Raw genomic sequence first — 15124 nt, forward strand, 5'->3', positions numbered from 1 at the left:
GATCAGCACACACACACTGTGATGTCACCTGCCAGTATACACTAGCACACACACACTGTGATGTCACCTGCCAGTATACACTAGCACACACACACTGTGATGTCACCTGCCAGTATAGATCAGCACACACACACTGTGATGTCACCTGCCAGTATACACTAGCACACACACACTGTGATGTCACCTGCCAGTATAGATCAGCACACACACACTGTGATGTCACCTGCCAGTATACACTAGCACACACACACTGTGATGTCACCTGCCAGTATACACTAGCACACACACACTGTGATGTCACCTGCCAGTATAGATCCGCACACACACACTGTGATGTCACCTGCCAGTATACACTAGCACACACACACACTGTGATGTCACCTGCTAGTATATACTAGCACACACACACTGTGATGTCAACTGCCAGTATACACTAGCACACACACACTGTGATGTCACCTGCCAGTATACACCAGCACACACACTATGATGTCACCTGCCAGTATACACCAGCACACACACTATGATGTCACCTGCCAGTATACACTAGCACACACACACTGTGATGTCACCTGCCAGTATAGATCAGCACACACACACTGTGATGTCACCTGCCAGTATACACTAGCACACACACACTGTGATGTCACCTGCCAGTATAGATCAGCACACACACACTGTGATGTCGCCTGCCAGTATACACTAGCACACACACACTGTGATGTCACCTGCCAGTATACACTAGCACACACACACTGTGATGTCACCTGCCAGTATAGATCAGCACACACACACTGTGATGTCGCCTGCCAGTATACACTAGCACACACACACTGTGATGTCACCTGCCAGTATAGATCAGCACACACACACTGTGATGTCGCCTGCCAGTATACACTAGCACACACACACTGTGATGTCACCTGCCAGTATACACTAGCACACACACACTGTGATGTCACCTGCCAGTATAGATCAGCACACACACACTGTGATGTCACCTGCCAGTATACACTAGCACACACACACTGTGATGTCACCTGCCAGTATACACTAGCACACACACTATGATGTCACCTGCCAGTATAGATCAGCACACACACACTGTGATGTCACCTGCCAGTATAGATCCGCACACACACACTGTGATGTCACCTGCCAGTATACACTAGCACACACACACTGTGATGTCACCTGCCAGTATACACTAGCACACACACACTGTGATGTCACCTGCCAGTATAGATCAGCACACACACACTGTGATGTCACCTGCCAGTATACACTAGCACACACACACTGTGATGTCACCTGCCAGTATAGATCAGCACACACACACTGTGATGTCACCTGCCAGTATACACTAGCACACACACACTGTGATGTCACCTGCCAGTATACACTAGCACACACACACTGTGATGTCACCTGCCAGTATAGATCCGCACACACACACTGTGATGTCACCTGCCAGTATACACTAGCACACACACACACTGTGATGTCACCTGCTAGTATATACTAGCACACACACACTGTGATGTCAACTGCCAGTATACACTAGCACACACACACTGTGATGTCACCTGCCAGTATACACCAGCACACACACTATGATGTCACCTGCCAGTATACACCAGCACACACACTATGATGTCACCTGCCAGTATACACTAGCACACACACACTGTGATGTCACCTGCCAGTATAGATCAGCACACACACACTGTGATGTCACCTGCCAGTATACACTAGCACACACACACTGTGATGTCACCTGCCAGTATAGATCAGCACACACACACTGTGATGTCGCCTGCCAGTATACACTAGCACACACACACTGTGATGTCACCTGCCAGTATACACTAGCACACACACACTGTGATGTCACCTGCCAGTATAGATCAGCACACACACACTGTGATGTCGCCTGCCAGTATACACTAGCACACACACACTGTGATGTCACCTGCCAGTATACACTAGCACACACACACTGTGATGTCACCTGCCAGTATAGATCAGCACACACACACTGTGATGTCACCTGCCAGTATACACTAGCACACACACACTGTGATGTCACCTGCCAGTATACACTAGCACACACACTATGATGTCACCTGCCAGTATAGATCAGCACACACACACTGTGATGTCACCTGCCAGTATAGATCCGCACACACACACTGTGATGTCACCTGCCAGTATACACTAGCACACACACACTGTGATGTCACCTGCCAGTATACACTAGCACACACACTATGATGTCACCTGCCAGTATAGATCAGCACACACACACTGTGATGTCACCTGCCAGTATACACTAGCACACACACACTGTGATGTCACCTGCCAGTATACACTAGCACACACACTATGATGTCACCTGCCAGTATAGATCAGCACACACACACTGTGATGTCACCTGCCAGTATACACCAGCACACACATTATGATGTCACCTGCCAGTATACACCAGCACACACACTGTGATGTCACCTGCCAGTATACACCAGCACACACACTATGATGTCACCTGCCAGTATACACCAGCACACACACTGTGATGTCACCTGCCAGTATACACCAGCACACACACTATGATGTCACCTGCCAGTATACACCAGCACACACACTGTGATGTCACCTGCCAGTATACACCAGCACACACACTATGATGTCACCTGCCAGTATACACCAGCACACACACTGTGATGTCACCTGCCAGTATACACCAGCACACATTATTTAGGAGTGATTTGCTGTGGGTGAGATGTACCCAGCTGTACTATCTGTCTGCACTGTGTGTATATACGTGTGTGATGCATGGACAGGAGAGAATCTTATCTGGATTGCTTAGTGTAAATGTACACAGCACAAATATACCAATGTCCTGTACATTTTATTTTACTTTTATTGTGTATTCCCCAGGAGACCTCAGCAAGGCTGAGCAGATGATGATGACTATTGCTGATGTCATTAAGCAACTTCTTGAGGCTCATGATCAAGGAAAAGATGTCAACCTTAACAAGTAAGTGTCTCTGAGGAGTGTGGGCGTATTGTGACCAGCAGAGGGTAACGTGTCTGCGCATGGTGTGACCAGTAGAGGGCAGCAGGTCAGGGTGTTTTTTGACCAGTAGAGGGCAATGTGTCTGGGGATATTGTAACCAGTAGAGGGCAGCGTGTCCGGCATGTTGTGAGAGAGCAGTGTGTCTGGGGATATTGTGACCAGTAGAGGGCAGAGTGTCTTGGCATTTTGTGACCAGTAGAGGAACAACATGTCTTGGCAGGGAAGCCGACGGACGTAATCCCGACCGCCGGCTTCCCACTGTCTAATCCCGGCAAGGCACTAATGACAGGGGTCGAAATCCTGACGCCTGTCATTAGACCTACGCCGGGAGCCCGACACCTGGCTTACCGATCGAAGGTAAGCCGGGCGCGGACAGCCGCGGGTGGGGAGGGTTAGGTTTAGGGTTCCCATGGGGGACTTGGGGTTAGGCACCACCCTGGGAGGTTAGGTTTAGGCTACAGGAAGGGGGGGGGTTAGGGTTAGGCACCCCCGGGGGGAGGTTAGGGTTAGGCACCCCCGGGGGGAGGTTAGGGTTAGGCTATGGGAAGGGGGGGTTAAGGTTAGGCACTCCCGGGGGGAGGTTAGGGTTAGGCCCCCCCCCCCCCCCCGGGGATCTAGGTTTAGGCTGCTGGGAAGGGGGGGTTAGGTTTAGGCACTTGGGGGGGAGGTTGGGGGTAGAATTATGTTAGTACTTACCTTAAGACGATTGGGATTTCCTCCTCTGTCGGGCTGCCGCTGTCAGGATTTGAACCGCCGGCCGTGGCATGTTGTGACCAGTAGAGGGCAGCGTGTCTGGGCATGGTGTGACCAGTAGAGGGCAGCGTGTCTGGGCGTGGTGTGACCAGTAGAGGACAGCGTGTCAGGGCGTGGTGTGACCAGTAGAGGACAGCGTGTCTGGGCGTGGTGTGACCAGTAGAGGGCAGCGTGTCTGGGCATGGTGTGACCAGTAGAGGGCAGCGTGTCTGGGCGTGGTGTGACCAGTAGAGGGCAGCGTGTCTGGGCGTGGTGTGACCAGTAGAGGGCAGCGTGTCTGGGCGTGGTGTGACCAGTAGAGGGCAGCGTGTCTGGGCGTGGTGTGACCAGTAGAGGGCAGCGTGTCTGAGCGTGTTGTGACCAGTAGATGGCAACGTGTCTGGGTGTGGTGTGACCAGTAGAGGGCAGCGTGTCTGGGCGTGGTGTGACCAGTAGAGGGCAGTGTGTCTGGGCATGGTGTGACCAGTAGAGGACAGCGTGTCTGGGCGTGATGTGACCAGTAGAGGGCGGCGTGTTGTGACCAGTAGATGGCAACGTGTCTGGGTGTGGTGTGACCAGTAGAGGGCAGCGTGTCTGGGCGTGGTGTGACCAGTAGAGGGCAGCGTGTCTGGGCATGGTGTGACCGGGCGTGGTGTGACCAGTAGAGGGCAGCGTGTCTGGGCGTGTTGTGACCAGTAGAGGGCAGCGTGTCTGGGCGTGTTGTGACCAGTAGAGGGCAGCGTGTCTGGGCGTGGTGTGACCAGTAGAGGGCAGCGTGTCTGGGCGTGGTGTGACCAGTAGAGGGCAGGGTGTCTGGGCGTGGTGTGACCGGGCGTGGTGTGAACATGAGAGGACAGCGTGTCTGGGCGTGATGTGACCAGTAGAGGGCAGCGTGTCTGGGCATGATGTGACCAGTAGAGGGCAGCGTGTCAGGGCGTGGTGTGACCAGTAGAGGGCAGCGTGTCTGGGCGTGGTGTGACCAGTAGAGGGCGGCGTGATGTGACCATTAGAGGGCAGCGTGTCTGGTCGGGTTGTGACCAGTAGAGGACAGCGTGTCTGGGCGTGATGTGACCAGTAGAGGGCATCTTGTCTGGGCGTGATGTGACCAGTAGAGGGCAGCGTGTCTGGGTGTGGTGTGACCAGTAGAGGGCAGCGTGTCTGGGTGTGGTGTGACCAGTAGAGGGCAGCATGTCTGGGTGTGGTGTGACCAGTAGAGGGCAGCGTGTCTGGGCGTGATGTGACCAGTAGAGGACAGCGTGTCTGGGCGTGGTGTGACCAGTAGAGGGCAGCGTGTCTGGGTGTGTTGTGACCAGCAGAGGGCAGCGTGTCTGGGCGTGTTGTGACCAGCAGAGGGCAGCGTGTCTGGGCGTGATGTGACCAGTAGAGGACAGCGTGTCTGGGCGTGGTATGACCAGTAGAGGGCAGCGTGTCTGGGCGTGTTGTGACCAGCAGAGGGCAGCATGTCTGGGCGTGTTGTGACCAGCCGAGGGCAGCGTGTCTGGGCGTGGTGTGACCAGCAGAGGGCAGCGTGTCTGGGCGTGGTGTGACCAGCAGAGGGCAGCGTGTCTGGGTGTGGTGTGACCAGCAGAGGACAGCGTGTCTGGCATGGTGTGACCAGCAGAGGGCAGCGTGTCTTGGCGTGGTGTGACCAGCGGGGGGCAGCGTGTCTGGCATGGTGTGACCAGTAGAGGGCAGCGTGTCTGGGCGTGGTGTGACCATAGAGGGCAGCGTGTCTGGGCGTGGTGTGACCTGTAGAGGGCAGCATGTCTGGGCGTGGTGTGACCAGCAGAGGGCAGTGTGTTGTAACCAATAGCAGGCAGCTGGTGTGGATTGAAAGATCTACGGTATTTACATAAAGTCAATAGCTTGAAACTAAACGATCGAAAGAAACAAAAGGTTGACATGGTCAATAGGTTGACGCCAGATGGTCGACACAGAAAAGATTGACACTTTTTTTTGTAACTTTAACCCTAATTCTAACCCTCCCCCTCTTGCCTAACCCTAACCGTCCCCTTCTGCATCCTAAACCTCCCCCAGGTGCCTAACCGTAGTGCCTAACCCTAACAGTCCCCTTCTGCATCCTTACCCTCCCCCTGGTGCCTAACCCTGACCCTAGTGCCTAACCCTAATCATCCCCTTCTGCATCCTAACACTCCCCCTGGTGCCTAACCCTGACCCTAGTGCCTAACCCTAACCATCCCCTTCTGCATCCTAACCCTCCCCCTGGTGCCTAACCCTAACCGTCCCCTTCTGCATCCTAACCCTCCCCCTGGTGCCTAACCTTGACCCTAGTGCCTAACCATCCCCTTCTGCATCCTAACCCTCCCCCTGGTGCCTAACCCTAACCGTCCCCTTCTGCATCCTAACACTCCACCTGGTGCCTAACCCTGACCCTATTGTCTAACCCTAACCATACCCTTCTGCATCCTAACCCTCCCCCTGGTGCCTAACCCTAACCGTCCACTTCTGCATCCTAACCCTCCCTCTGGTGCCTAACCCTGACCCTAGTGCCTAACCCTAACTATCCCCTTCTGCATCCTAACCCTCCCCCTGGTGCCTAACCCTAACCATCCCCTTCTGCATCCTAACCCTCCCCCTGGTGCGTAACCCTAACCATCCCCTTCTGCACCCTAACCCTCCCCCTGGTGCCTAACCCTGACCCTAGTGCCTAACCCTAACCGTCCCCTTCTGCATCCTAACCCCCCCCGATGCCTAACTTTAACCATCCACCTGGTGCTTAAATCTGACCATTCACTTCCGCAGCCTAACCCTTCACCAAGTGCCTAACCCTCATCCCAGCACTGACTCTAAAAATCATGATAAACCTTGTGTCGACCCTTTTGACCCTGACAACCTTTTGATAGTCTATCTAGACACTGGAGATCTTCCATCCCTGTACCCAGGCAGCGTGTTTGGGCGTTTTGTGCCCAGTAAAAGGTAGCGTATCTCTGGAACTGCATCCAGGTCTCAGCGTTGGGTTACACCCAATCACTTGGCGGAAAGATGGGGTTATCTCAGTCTGCTTATCCCTCCAGGGCCCACCTGGGACGATCCTGCGGCCAGTAACACCCACTTATGGGGTCACTGATTTAAAAGAATGCATATTACTACGTTGGCAGTCTCTCCCACTGGCGCTATATAAATATATATTAACAAATAAAAATGCCAAAACCTAATTATCAGTGTTTTGAATGCAAATATACTTTGATGCTGTACATTCATCAGTTCCTGTCTATCACCAGCAGATGGCACCATTGCTCTTACATTGGGCTGCTTACAGTTCCCTTTTAGACCTTAAACCTCAATTAATAATGTGTGTTACTAATGTTCTACCATACGTGGTTGCGAGGAGTATGTCTCTGTGCCGCTTGTAATTGTGTATGCTTGTGTCTGGAGCAGACAAGTTTGAAAGTATAAAAGGTCCATCCACAAAACTAATTGCATTCAACTCAGCGTAATGCCTATTATCTCTACACCCAGATCTCTCAGGTCTCTCTAGAGCAGGGGTCTTCAACCTTTGCCCTCCAGCTGCTGTGGAACTACACATCCCAGCATGCACTGCCATTGTTTTAGCATGCTGTTCTACCAAAAAGGTGGCAGTGCATGCTGGGATGTGTAGTTCCACAGCAGCCGGAGGGCCAAGGTTGAAGACCCCTGCTCTAGAGAATGATTGCGGTCTGCTAGGTAACATGCTTTATTCGGCCTTCTGATCACCAATGAATGGACTGGCATAGCACCTGGCTGAAATGCCTTTTGCCTTGTAATGTATCTGCACCTTTTAGAGACTGCCGGAGAGGATGGGGCTTTATCCTGCTGTTTGCTTTGATGCAGTATTTTCCCCATCGCTATGACAAATCTTAAAATGATTATATAGATAAAGTTGAAGAGTGCTAAAAATTATGTCATCATGTTGGAATGTAATGACAGTTGGTCTGACCTCTGATCCCTCCTACCAGTGTCAGTGATGTCACAATGCTCCGGTGTAACGCACATCTGCAGTCTCTAAATACTTGTGTTATTTGCCATAACTGCTCATCGCATATCACCTTACTCCTGGTAACCTACATCACAGCATTATCCACAGCCAAAGATGTATAGAAGTAAGGGAAATGGCTCACAGGGAGGCACAGGACAAGACCGAAAGAACTGTAGAGGGGAAAAGGGGAGGATGTCCCAAAGAGTACAATAGTACAGATGAAAAGAAGATAAAGGTATTGTTAAGAATAATCTATATAATATAATCAAGTGCTGATAAGAGAAATAGACAAATGAGGGGGAAGAGCGCTGGTAATAGAGGAGAAAAAGAGGGTGGGGGGTGCACAGAATAGAGAGGATAGGGAGAAAAAAAAAACCACAGGTGACATAATTAGTATTTTGTATAGTGGGAGTAGCGGGGTCCCCAGCAGCACAGAGTATATCAGATTAGTGCTGTGTTAGTGAGGACAGGGCTGCATGCGTCAGGGGCAGTGACATGATGTGAGGAGGGGAATGGAGGCTGCAGGAAGCCACAGGCTAATAGTTATATATTGAAAGAAGCAAGGTCCCCCCAGCAGCACAGAGTATATCAGGAGATGCAATGTAGTCAAAATCCCACCTGACTAAATCCCACCTGACATAATCCTGACACCGACAACCACAATACTGACATGGACAAAATATAGACACATGAAAATCCCAACACGTTCAAAATGCCGTCACATGAAAATCCTGACGCATGAAAATGTTGATAATATATGGGCGGCAATTGTGCAACAAAATAAATAAAAAAAAATACCTAGAGATGTGTCCTCATAAACCCATATTCCCGGTAATTGCCGCTCTCTGCTATATGGGTTTATGAGGAGGACACACTTGTATGTGTTTTTATTTCTTTTGCTGAAGTTGCCGACCATGTGGAGTGTAAATACATTGTCAGGATTTTGAATATCTGTACAAATGTGTCCACATACATCTTTCTTCCGAGCGTCTTTTTGTGCGACATTTTACCATCAACTACATCTTATTTGCCAAACGATGCAAATAGGACGCACAAGCAGCTTCTGCTGATTAAAATATGCCTATATTCTCTGTGTGACTGCGGCTGTATCTGCATGCGGAATGCTACGTTACAGCGTCAGCGGCTGTATCTGCATGCGGAATGCTACGTTACAGCGTCAGCGGCTGTATCTGCATGCGGAATGCTACGTTACAGCGTCAGCGGCTGTATCTGCATGCGGAATGCTACGTTACAGCGTCAGCGGCTGTATCTGCATGCGGAATGCTACGTTACAGCGTCAGCGGCTGTATCTGCATGCGGAATGCTACGTTACAGCATCAGCGGCTGTATCTGCATGCGGAATGCTACGTTACAGCGTCAGCGGCTGTATCTGCATGCGGAATGCTACGTTACAGCGTCAGCGGCTGTATCTGCATGCGGAATGCTACGTTACAGTGTCCATGGCTGTATCTGCATGTGGAATACTACGTTACAGTGTCAGTGGCTGTATCTGCACGCGTAATGCTACGTTACAGTGTCAGCGGCTGTATGTGCACGTGGAATACTACGTTACAGCGTCAGCGGCTGTATCTGCATGCGGAATGCTACGTTACAGTGTCAGCGGCTGTATCTGCATGCGGAATGCTACGTTACAGCGTCAGCGGCTGTATCTGCATGCGGAATGCTACGTTTCAGCGGCTGTATCTGCATGTGGAATGCTACGTTACAGCGTCAGCGGCTGTATCTGCATGCGGAATGCTACGTTACAGCGTCAGCGGCTGTATCTGGATGCGGAATGTTACGTTTCAGCGGCTGTATCTGCATGTGGAATGCTACGTTACAGCGTCAGCGGCTGTATCTGGACGCGGAATGCTACGTTACAGCGTCAGCGGCTGTATCTGCATATGGAATGCTACGTTACAGCGTCAGCGGCTGTATCTGGATGCGGAATGCTAGGTTACAGTGTCAGCGGCTGTATCTGGATGCGGAATGCTACGTTACAGCGTCAGCGGCTGTATCTGCATGCGGAATGCTACGCGGCAGCGGCTGTATCTGCATGCGGAATGCTACGTTACAGCGTCAGCGGCTGTATCTGCATGCGGAATGCTACGTTACAGCGTCAGCGGCTGTATCTGCATGCAGAATGCTACGTTACAGCGTCAGCGGCTGTATCTGTACGCGTAATGCTACGTTACAGTGTCAGCGGCTGTATGTTCACGTGGAATACTACGTTACAGCGTCAGCGGCTGTATCTGGAAGTGGAATGCTACGTTACAGTGTCCATGGCTGTATCTGCATGTGGAATACTACGTTACAGTGTCAGCGGCTGTATCTGCATGCGGAATGCTACGTTACAGCGTCAGCGGCTGTATCTGCATGCGGAATGCTACGTTACAGCGTCAGCGGCTGTATCTGGATGCGGAATGCTACGTTTCAGCGGCTGTATCTGCATGTGGAATGCTACGTTACAGCGTCAGCGGCTGTATCTGGATGCGGAATGCTACATTACAGCGGCTGTATCTGCATGTGGAATGCTACATTACAGCGTCAGCGGCTGTATCTGCATGTGGAATGCTACGTTACAGCGTCAGCGGCTGTATCTGGATGCGGAATGCTACGTTACAGCGTCAGCGGCTGTATCTGGATGCGGAATGCTACGTTACAGCGTCAGCGGCTGTATCTGCATGCGGAATGCTACGTTACAGTGTCAGCGGCTGTATGTGCATGTGGAGTACTACGTTACAGTGTCAGTGGCTGTATCTGCATGTGGAATACTACGTTACAGCGTCAGCGGCTGTATCTGCATGCGGAATGCTACGTTACAGCGTCAGCGGCTGTATCTGCATGCGGAATGCTACGTTACAGCGTCAGCGGCTGTATCTGCATGCGGAATGCTACGTTACAGCGTCAGCGGCTGTATCTGCATGCGGAATGCTACGTTACAGCGTCAGCGGCTGTATCTGCATGCGGAATGCTACGTTACAGCGTCAGCGGCTGTATCTGCATGCGGAATGCTACGTTACAGCGTCAGCGGCTGTATCTGCATGCGGAATGCTACGTTACAGCGTCAGCGGCTGTATCTGCATGCGGAATGCTACGTTACAGTGTCCGTGGCTGTATCTGCATGTGGAATACTACGTTACAGTGTCAGTGGCTGTATCTGCACGCGTAATGCTACGTTACAGTGTCAGCGGCTGTATGTGCACGTGGAATACTACGTTACAGCGTCAGCGGCTGTATCTGCATGCGGAATGCTACGTTACAGTGTCAGCGGCTGTATCTGCATGCGGAATGCTACGTTACAGCGTCAGCGGCTGTATCTGCATGCGGAATGCTACGTTACAGCGTCAGCGGCTGTATCTGCATGTGGAATGCTACGTTACAGCGTCAGCGGCTGTATCTGCATGCGGAATGCTACGTTACAGCGTCAGCGGCTGTATCTGGATGCGGAATGTTACGTTTCAGCGGCTGTATCTGCATGTGGAATGCTACGTTACAGCGTCAGCGGCTGTATCTGGACGCGGAATGCTACGTTACAGCGTCAGCGGCTGTATCTGCATGCGGAATGCTACGTTACAGCGTCAGCGGCTGTATCTGGATGCGGAATGCTAGGTTACAGTATCAGCGGCTGTATCTGGATGCGGAATGCTACGTTACAGCGTCAGCGGCTGTATCTGCATGCGGAATGCTACGCGGCAGCGACTGTATCTGCATGCGGAATGCTATGTTACAGCGTCAGCGGCTGTATCTGCATGCGGAATGCTACGTTACAGCGTCAGCGGCTGTATCTGCATGCAGAATGCTACGTTACAGCGTCAGCGGCTGTATCTGTACTTGTAATGCTACGTTACAGTGTCAGCGGCTGTATGTTCACGTGGAATACTACGTTACAGCGTCAGCGGCTGTATCTGGAAGTGGAATGCTACGTTACAGTGTCCATGGCTGTATCTGCATGTGGAATACTACGTTACAGTGTCAGCGGCTGTATCTGCATGCGGAATGCTACGTTACAGCGTCAGCGGCTGTATCTGCATGCGGAATGCTACGTTACAGCGTCAGCGGCTGTATCTGGATGCGGAATGCTACGTTTCAGCGGCTGTATCTGCATGTGGAATGCTACGTTACAGCGTCAGCGGCTGTATCTGGATGCGGAATGCTACATTACAGCGGCTGTATCTGCATGTGGAATGCTACATTACAGCGTCAGCGGCTGTATCTGCATGTGGAATGCTACGTTACAGCGTCAGCGGCTGTATCTGGATGCGGAATGCTACGTTACAGCGTCAGCGGCTGTATCTGGATGCGGAATGCTACGTTACAGCGTCAGCGGCTGTATCTGCATGCGGAATGCTACGTTACAGTGTCAGCGGCTGTATGTGCATGTGGAGTACTACGTTACAGTGTCAGTGGCTGTATCTGCATGTGGAATACTACGTTACAGCGTCAGCGGCTGTATCTGGATGCGGAATGCTACGTTACAGCGTCAGCGGCTGTATCTGCATGCGGAATGCTACGTTACAGCGTCAGCGGCTGTATCTGCATGCGGAATGCTACGTTACAGCGTCAGCGGCTGTATCTGCATGCGGAATGCTACGTTACAGTGTCCATGGCTGTATCTGCACGCGGAATACTACGTTACAGTGTCATTGGCTGTATCTGCACGCGTAATGCTACGTTACAGTGTCAGCGGCTGTATGTGCACGTGGAATACTACGTTACAGCGTCAGCGGCTGTATCTGGATGCGGAATGCTACGTTACAGTGTCCATGGCTGTATCTGCATGTGGAATACTACGTTACAGTGTCAGCGGCTGTATCTGCATGTGGAATGCTACGTTACAGCGTCAGCGGCTGTATCTGCATGCGGAATGCTACGTTACAGCGTCAGCGGCTGTATCTGGATGCGGAATGCTACGTTACAGCGTCAGCGGCTGTATCTGGATGCGGAATGCTACGTTACAGCGTCAGCGGCTGTATCTGGATGCGGAATGCTACGTTACAGCGTCAGCGGCTGTATCTGCATGCGGAATGCTACGTTACAGTGTCAGCCGCTGTATGTGCATGTGGAGTACTACGTTACAGTGTCTGCATGTGGAATACTACGTTACAGCGTCAGCGGCTGTATCTGGATGCGGAATGCTACGTTACAGTGTCAGTGGCTGTATGTGCATGCGGAATGCTACGTTACAGTGTCAGCGGCTGTATGTGCACGTGGAATGCTACGTTACAGCGTCAGCGGCTGTATGTGCACGTGGAATACTACGTTACAGTGTCAGCGGCTGTATCTGCACGCGGAATGCTACGTTACAGAGTCAGCGGCTGTATCTGCACGTGGAATGCTACGTTACAGTGTCAGTGGCTGTATCTGCACACGTGGAATGCTACGTTACAGTGTCAGTGGCTGTTTGTACATGCGGAATGCTACGTTAGTGTCAGTGGCTGTATGTACATGCGGAATGCTACGTTACAGTGTCAGTGGCTGTATGTACATGCGGAATGCTACGTTACAGTGTCACAGCTGCAGTCTCACACAGAATATGGGCATGCCGTATATCAATTTAATTAGCAGAAGCTGCTTGTGTGTCCTATTCGCATCAAATAAGACGCATTTGAAGGTAAAACATTTAGGCATGAAAAGACTGAGTCACACCACTGCATATCACGACTAGAAGGGCTGTATTATGTGTAAGCAGGTAAGATGTATGTGGACACATCCGTATTTTGTTATCGTGACCTGTTGGGATGTTGCCCATGTTGGTATAGAGACCTGTCTGTATTTTAATTTTTGGTATTTTGTCCATTTCTATCTTATGTCCCTGTCTGTATTTTGACTTAATATGATGATTATCGGTATTTAGTCCGTGTCGGGATTATGGTTGCCTAGATTTAGACCCGGTCAGGATTTTGGTGCCGGTTATTTGACTACCGGGACAGGACTTACATACTTGCTGCTTTTTGTGTTCTAAACTACTTGATTTAGAGACTGTATGATGTACGTTAATTTAAGCTCTGATTTCAAGTCTTCTTTTTTCTGGGATATGTTTCACACTGGGTGAATCGCTACTGTGATTTCTACTACAGGGTCCATAGGGTATCCACAGGATACCTTGGGGTATAGGTGATAGCTGCAGCATCGGGCATCACAGAGTTAAATCTTTTAGCCTCCCAGGATGCACTGGGGTCGCTCCTCTATACCCCACCCCCTAGCCAAGGCCATCAGTTTTTGTCGGTGCTCGTCTAGGAGTCGGAGCACATGTCGCAGAGTGGGGCTGTTAAAGCCCCTGAAGATCTTCCGAGGCAGCTGTGGCTGCACATATAGGCCCTCATTCAGAGCCGTTCGCTATTTGCGGTCGTTCAAAAACAAGGGGTGGCTATTCAAATGATCCGTTCGCAAATTGCAGTCTGTTCACGCCTCTAAGTCTGAACGAGCGAGCAAAACATACGCTCGTTTATTTGATAAAAACGCCCCCTGGCCGCTCGCACCATACGTCATGTCCGCTATTTATTTGATTAATCATGTACATCGTACAGCGTATGAACTGCTCGCTATTCTTGTGGTTGGTTTTTTCAACCGCTATTTTGCGAGCAGTTCTGAGTTTAAAAAAACCAAGTGACGTGGTCAATGACGCTGCTGGATTAATTATGCACACCCTTAAAACGCCCGTTTTGACCTTTAAGCACGCCTGCTTTCGAATTCCACTCCCCCCTTTTCAAGCACCTTCCCCTACGCCTCATTCTGTCACTCAAAATAGCAGGCACTCGCTATATAGCGTACAAACGATTTTCGGCCGCACTGACTGGTTCGCGCATGCGTACTAAAAACCGTACGCATGCGCAGATGTGCAAACATCGCTCGGAACGAGCGTACTGCCGCTAACGAGCGGCTCTGAATGAGGGCCATAGAGCAGACAGCATGGACAGTCTGTTCAGTCGTCCATGCTGTTGCTCCTTCACCCCACCGGTACCAGAACGCCGGTACCGATCCGGGGATGCTGGTGGTGGTCTGGGGTCATGCCTAGCGGTGACCCCGGACCACCCGGACTGTGGCCGGATCTAAGGGGAAAAGGTAAGCGGCGGGTCCCGCGACGGGTACCCGCCGGAAAACACAGTCCTCAGTCCCCAGGCAGGGGGCTCCCTGGGGACTGGCTTGCGAGTGGAGCCAGGTATTAACCTGCGCTTCCACAAGCCCCAGGGACAGCGGGCCGCGGCTGAGCGGTAATCGTCCGGCGTCCCTGGGGTTAAATGCATGCCAGGGGAGCGCACGTTCCCTGTTTACAGCCGGCGCCTCCCCCGCTGCACAGTGCCTCTCCACAGCGGTCTGGCGGGCGGTGTTCAGCG

The 15124-nt window shown here is 51.5% G+C and overlaps 1 protein-coding gene across 1 annotated transcript in view; it reads left to right on the forward strand.

Moving 5' to 3' along the window:
• The window catches only part of ELP3 (elongator acetyltransferase complex subunit 3), a 145993-nt gene that overhangs the window by 13556 nt on the left and 117313 nt on the right, over positions 1 to 15124 (forward strand). Inside the window, exon 2 of the mRNA XM_088447560.1 lies at positions 2941 to 3040. Coding sequence (XP_088303686.1) covers positions 2941 to 3040 — 100 coding nt within the window. The remainder of the gene's footprint in view (positions 1 to 2940; positions 3041 to 15124) is intronic.

This window comes from Taudactylus pleione, unplaced genomic scaffold, assembly GCF_031769625.1.
Source record: "Taudactylus pleione unplaced genomic scaffold, aTauple2 ptg000434l, whole genome shotgun sequence".
NCBI lineage: Eukaryota > Metazoa > Chordata > Amphibia > Anura > Myobatrachidae > Taudactylus > Taudactylus pleione.